Source organism: Argopecten irradians, chromosome 3 (genome assembly GCF_041381155.1).
Source record: "Argopecten irradians isolate NY chromosome 3, Ai_NY, whole genome shotgun sequence".
In the NCBI taxonomy this organism is placed as follows: Eukaryota; Metazoa; Mollusca; class Bivalvia; order Pectinida; family Pectinidae; genus Argopecten; species Argopecten irradians.
This window is the reverse complement of record NC_091136.1, coordinates 41,493,466-41,500,563: the sequence shown is the minus strand read 5'-3', so window position 1 is coordinate 41,500,563 and position 7,098 is coordinate 41,493,466. Positions and strand designations below refer to the sequence as shown.

The following is a 7,098-nucleotide window of genomic DNA, read 5'->3' as shown; positions in this document are numbered from 1 at the left end:
TGTCTTCAGTGTGATCAAAGTAAAAGTAATTTACTAATTATTTTTCTGACAAAATAATGTGCCGTCCACTGTTGTGTAAGCTTATTATTGGTTACATAATGTATTTTTCCAGCCATGAATTTCATGGTTTTTTTTCGGCAATATGAAACAAGAAACTGCATTTTAAATGATTTTCAGTTTGTGAAAAATTTCTTTTGAAAACATGACATATTTACTCAGAAATACAATTGTACATGAGTTGGAGCAAATACTTGATTATTATCAGATATTTTAAGAATGTGATATTATTGTAATTAGACTTTTAAAACCAATTCAGACTTATTAATGTAATGAAGGTCTTGTTGTAGAGATGTATAATAGACAGGCTACCAAACCACAAGTTTTCAAAATAATTCTCACCTGAAATCTGATACTGGCTTATCTCCCCCTAGTTTCTAGATTTGGACATGTTGTTGGCTGTTAAGATGGACAAATTGATCAAACCAAACTTAATAATATTTATACTGTATATTATAGAGACTGATGGTAAGTCTAACAAGTATTAGTAGTTTGTAGAGTACTATAAAAGTAGAATCTCTTATGTATTCAGTATTTTACAGCACAGATACCTTCTGAATTCAGCGACCTTCTATCTTAAACGACCTAAATTATTCTTCCCAGCGAAAATTACTATATAATCTATCTGTATTAAACGACCGTCTGTCTTATGCGACAAGCGACCATACTTTTAGGATCCAACGACACTCGATGTTCTGTATTTAACGACCCAAATCACACATGCATTTGTCTTCTATTCATATATAAAGCCAAGCCAGTTAACTATCCTGTAGGGCTTCCAACCCAGCCCAATTAAGGCAAGACAAAAGAGCTATCCATATGGCTTGGTTATATACACAAGGTGTTCACTTTGACATAAATTAGCACTTATTCATGCATGAAGTCTCTCGGCTTCGGTACCGATGGCCGAAGCCGTCTGCATGTCTGAGCTGGATATTGCAAAGAAACTGTGCTATTTATTCACGATGTTTGTGATAAAAATCAAGAATAATCACTTCCAAAACCAACTAAAATAATGATGAACAATGATTTACTCACATAAGAACGACATGAATAAATAGATAATTGAAAATATAAAAGTGCCTAAAATTAAATACATAATTAAAAGATGTATTAGATTATGTGATATATCATATATTTAATAATTTTCCTATTATTTTGACTGTTTTTAGTACAACAAAACTGTCAAAACATGTCCCACAATATACATTGATACATGTATTTAATTGTTTCGAAAGGGGTGATTCAATTAAGAGACCAACTGTCATATGTGACCTATTTTTCAGTCTCCTTTGGAAGGTCTCTTAAAACAATTTTGACTGTATGTATTCAGTATTTTACAGCACAGATATATTTTTACAAGTATCAAAATATTTATTACATAAATGCATTGAAAAAATATATCTTGTAACAAATAAATCAAAGGAACTTGTATGTTGGCAAGATTTCACAGGGTTCAGTATTTTTCTATATTTGAGGAATCAGACTTTCATTACAATAAATAGAGGTCTTCTAAACTGTACAATCTTGATTTAGTAAGACTCTGCTCGTAGTTTGGTATTCCATTTTTGTAAACCTAGTTTTCTTTATATTTAAAACATACATTCTACTTTTGATCATTTTTTTTTTCAATTGATCCATATTAAAATAACATTTCATGATTAACTATGGTGTTTTCACTTAAGTTAGTTAATGCATCAAGTGTGTCATTAATATGTTCATTTCCTTAACATGTTTTATCTTTATGGCAAACAGAAACAGACTTATGTGAGCAATGTCCTTTGTAGCACCAATCTGTTGCTTATATATAATCAGCTCACCAATTGTGAGGGCATGCTTTCTATGATGAAAGTTATAAACATTTTTTAAATTACATTTAAGTGTTTTGTTTTCTATTCTAAGTAAACAGCTGCCATATTGTATTTTTACACTTTCAATCATTTAGTAAAAGCTGATGACCATACATGCAGCCTGACATCCCTGTTAATACCATGCATTTTTGCCTTCAAATAAATACTTACTTCAAAGTATTTTAACAGCTTTTATTTATGTAAATTAATTCAATAAGAAACTTTAAATCATCTAAAACTATAGGGCATGGCTTCATTTATTGCAAGGTACAGTGTCAGTGAGCTGTGAGTTTCAAATCAAGATTTACTGCACACCATTTCTTTCAACTACAGTAGATATTATGGCTAACAATGTGGAGGCTCTAAACCCGATATATTTTTAAAACATCGGAGAGACAGCAGCAAATAATTATTGCACAAAACCATTGTTTGAAAATATTTCAATATTTTCTTTCACATTGTAGAAAGACTTGAAATTTATGTTGTTTTTTTAAATTAAGGTTTCACCATAGCATAAATTTGTCATTCAATTATCATAATTTAACAGCATTCACAGAAAACAGCTGTATTTTAGAATTTGTAAATGTGCCGATTTGACAACCTATTTTGGGGGTGTAACCTTGTCTGAAAGATGAATTTGAAAACAGAGTTGACATCTTTCAGCTTACTAGTAGATGTGTGGGTTTTGAATGAATGTTGCAAGATATGTATAAGTATACATGGTCAGTGTCTTAAATGATAAGTCTGTATTTTGATGAGGGTTAAAGATGCTCCACCGCTGACAAATGGTATTTTTTCACTATCAAAAACAGGTGCAGACGATTTAGTATTTTTCTTCAGTTACAAAAGTTACTTACTTTACACAATTACCACCATTGCAAAGGTTGAGCTTCTAATTTTACTTCAAGTTCAAAATATGAAAAATAATTAAATGCGTCCCGAAAAAATTCCATAACACTATATCCTATATGGAATGAAGTACTGATTGCGCATGCACCAAAGGCGAAATAGATTATTTTATATTATTTTTTGTGTTAATTAGGCATATATATACACGATTAAACACCTATAATTGTTCAAATTATGAATATCATTTATGCTGTCAGCAGTGGAGCATCTTTAAGAAAGGAAAGTGGCAAGCCAAATATATATATACAGCTGATAATTTAAGACGCTGACCATGTATTGTCTATGTCTAAGTCCTTAGCCCAGACCTTCCTTGGGCATAAAAGGATGCTTCACATATCATAAATGTTTTCAAAGTACAATTTGAACTCGAATACTTATATTGGTAGTTTCAATTTTCTTTTACTTCATAAAACATAAACACGCATAACAATTACAATTCAGTACAAACCTGAGATCTGAGTATGAACAGCTTTGATTACTTTTTATCAAAGTAACACATTATTCATTGGTTACTCTGGTAAATCTCATTATAAACAGCTATAATAAAGTAGCAACAAGATAAATTGCTCATTATAAAGTCCGTATGCACAACCAGTGGACAAGGAAAGAAAATAACTAAAAACTACCATCAAATGTACAAAACAACATCTATAGATTCAATTATCTATTTCTCAAAATGTGAATTTAGATTTAAAAAATTTCATTTGATTTTAAAAGTAAAAGTCTGCAAATATTTTAAGATAACAAAATTTAATACCAAATTTGAAATAAGTTAATTTGGTCTAGATTTTAAATAAAAACACAAGCAGTACTGCTATTTTGTACTATGCATCTAACAGTACAGCCATGTAATTCATGATATTAGATATCGTATGCTGTGATTTTCCAGTGATCTCATTGGCTAATTACATGATTGGTCACATGGAGGACAGTATTGAGTATTTAGATTTTATATTTTCATTTTTTTAATCAATATGTTATTTAAAAAAACAACAACAACAAAAAAACATATCAAATTTAAAAATCAAAAGGTCCACAATTTTTATTGCATTGAATATGACTACTGATGCGATTTGGACATTTTCACAACTACTGGTAGTCTGACATATGAATAGCCTAGAAATAAATTAAATATCAGTTTCAGTCTCTAATTAGATAAAATCCTAGACATGTAAACCATCACTGGACAGGTGGTGATTGCCTTGCCTCTTTCACTTTATCCAGGCAATGTTTAGCCTGTTTCTGGGCAAAGTCATCTCCAGCTTGTTTGGCAAGTTTTAAAGCGGTTGAACATCTGGACTCTGCTATATCGAATTGTGAAAGTTTAAGTGAGATAGCTCCTAGATTGCTATAAATAGCATGAACAGTATCACATGATTCCATTGCCTGGCTGATCACTAATGCCTTTTGCAATGTCACTTCAGCTTGGGCATACCTTGTTTGTATAATCTGCACTGCTGCTAAATCATTCAAAACTTTCAGCATCTGAGAAGAATTTTCACCAACTGCATGAGAGCACACTTCTTCACAACGACCAAATGTAGCTTCTGCCTTTTCTAATTCGTTATGATGAAGAAGATATCGCCCATATGTTTGTAGAGCAATGCCCAGAAGACCATAGGTATCAATGTCAGCTTTTGGATTGGTTTTAATTTTCTCCTCTTGACAATCAATAACTGTTGTAAGTCCTAACCTGGCCTCATGGTCTTTCCTTACAATAGCGTACAAACTAGAGAGTTTCAAAGTGAGCTCCATTACAGCATTATCTGTCTTACTCCCACCAGTTTCTAGATAGCCTTTTAATGTGTCCTTGTAAAGTGCTTCAGCTTTGTCAAACTGGCCACGACTGAGTGCCATATCAGCCATTGCATCATGAATATATGTTCTAGCTTGTGTGCTAAATTTCTTTGAAATTTGTTCATTGTTTAATTTGTTGTTTGCCACCTTCAAGGCCTTATGGTAGTACATGTCTGCTTCATCAAATTCTTTTTTCATTTGTGCCATTTTCGCAAGCTTCACATAACGTTCAATATCTGTCCGATGCTTTTCTGGGTTTTTATCATGGTCTTCATCAGCTTCAACAATTTCTTCTTTTTTAATTACATCCTCCTCCTCTTTTTTGACCGTAAAGAAACTCCACATTCCAACTGCAGCAAAGCCACTAACTTTCCAAAGAGGAATAAATCTGAAAGGAGACATGAAAAGGTGTTGATGTTAAATATATATATATATAATATTGATTGAATTATTGAATGTATGTCAGCAGGTCTTATGATTATGAGTTCAATCTTCTGGCCATAGACTTAAAACAGAGGAAAGAGTGAATTAGTTCTGGATCATCACAGACTCTGAAGTGGTAAAATATCTGGCAAATTACTCTACAAATATGATGGAGGTAAACATGATTCAAAGTGATGCTTTGGAAACATATACTTTGATGTGGCACAACCTCACATAAGGGTAGCAGTCCTGTCTTTGAGCAAGTTACCAATTTGAGTACCGTAATCAATAATTAGTTCAAATGCAGGAGTCTGTCATTTTCTGTGAAAGAAAAACACACAGAGTAATTTGTTGTTAAATATCTAAAAAAAAAACGCAATATTATTACTCAAAAGGGAATTTAATTGTCTAAATTTTCGTAAAAGTCACTAACTTCTTTTTTTTTTAAATGTTTTTTCTTAACAACAGTATTAAGCGGTATATCACAGAATCCTGCATTTGGACTCAAAGCAGGCTATGATTATTTGTTATAACTATACATGGGCTTCTCCCATAACATGAGAGTCCACTGGTCAGCCCTTAAAATAGGCTTTTCTTATCAGACATTATTGCTTTAAAAGTGTCTTGTCATGCTGTATCTCAGACTCTATCATTAATGTTCATTTTGTAAATCTGTACTGAACTGTATATGGAATGATACATGATTAAATTTAGATATGACCTAAAATGTTAACACATTTACATATGACCTAAAATATTAACACTGCATGTGGTTAAGACATTTGACTCAAACTGATCAGGTTGGGCACAACCCTGCATATGGGTAACAGTTACCCATTTGAGTAACACTTACCTGTTTGCAGTATTCAAAAGTTACCCAATTGAGTAATTATGTGAAAAGAAAACGCATAATGTTGTTTTAAAATTTATTATCAAAAAAGGGTGTCATAATTTTTAGAATGCCTTATAGCCGATCAAAGGCTCTATGTTTCTGTGGGTGAAATATCAAATTCTGTTGTCACACTTTGTTGTAAGATGACAAATTAGGTGCTCTCCATTGACTTCAGTGTATAGCTATCAGGGAAATTCAGTGCAAATGTCATGGTTGAATGATTTTTACCTAATTTTAGCACCATAGTAAACAATGGATGTGGTTTATTTTGTGACTTTTACCAAAATTGAGACAATGAAGTTTGTCCCATTTTAATTAAAAATATACTATGTTATGTAAGTAATGGTGCCATGTCAAAATTATTACGCCCTTTTTAACTTCATGCATTTTTCTTACACAATATTCCTCGTTTTGGATAACTTATTGATTACTCAAACAGGTAACTGTTACTCAAATGGGTAACTGTTACCCATATGCAGGGTTGTGCCCAACCTGCTGATTGCCATTCAAAACTTGAAATATCAAAACACAAAAATGAAAATGGCTCAAAGTATGATTTGTGTATATACATATGTAGACTGAAATCCTGTCAAACATATCATTTATGTCAAATTTTATACGAGTTATCTACCTTTCCATTGATCCTTTATAACTTGGTCTTAAATATTTTATTGAAAATAGCACTGTTGCATACATTCACCAATTTTTCTCCAATTATTCAACAATCTATGTACATTAGTCGATTTGAACGTGACCAAGTAGCCATTACATGACAGTTATGTAAAGATTCTTGAAATGACCTCCACACAACCTAACAGATATTTCCATTATGATTTCATCATGTATGAAGGGCAACGTATGAATGCAGAAAAGAACGTACTTACCTATTTGCGAAGGAAGGATAATTTCGAGAAAGTATCAGCCGTGGGCATTCTGTTATGACCTTGGTCCTATATGTGTTGACAAATCCTGTATGTTTGTAAAATTTGTCTGAGCAAGCCTTTACTACTCTAAAAACATGTCTCATGGAGGCTGCCATTTTGAAAAATACCTTAAGTAAAGCTGGCAGAAGAGTTTCGTATTTGATGTAGGTGATATCTATTTTAAAAGTGTTTTGTTGATATTATATTTTAAGCAATAAAATTTAGTTTTATTTCCTCTTGTTTTATG

General features: G+C 32.0%; 1 protein-coding gene across 1 annotated transcript; it reads right to left on the bottom strand.

Annotated features, from left to right (window-relative positions):
* Positions 1-3,802: 3,802 nt before the first annotated feature.
* LOC138318625 (tetratricopeptide repeat protein 19, mitochondrial-like) lies at positions 3,803-7,098 on the bottom strand. The gene is made up of 2 exons (XM_069261157.1): positions 6,813-7,098; positions 3,803-5,001 (listed from the first exon to the last, which is right to left on the bottom strand). The coding sequence occupies exons 1-2, from the start codon at positions 6,965-6,967 to the stop codon at positions 3,996-3,998; spliced, it is 1,161 nt and encodes a 386-aa protein (XP_069117258.1). The 5' UTR covers positions 6,968-7,098; the 3' UTR covers positions 3,803-3,995.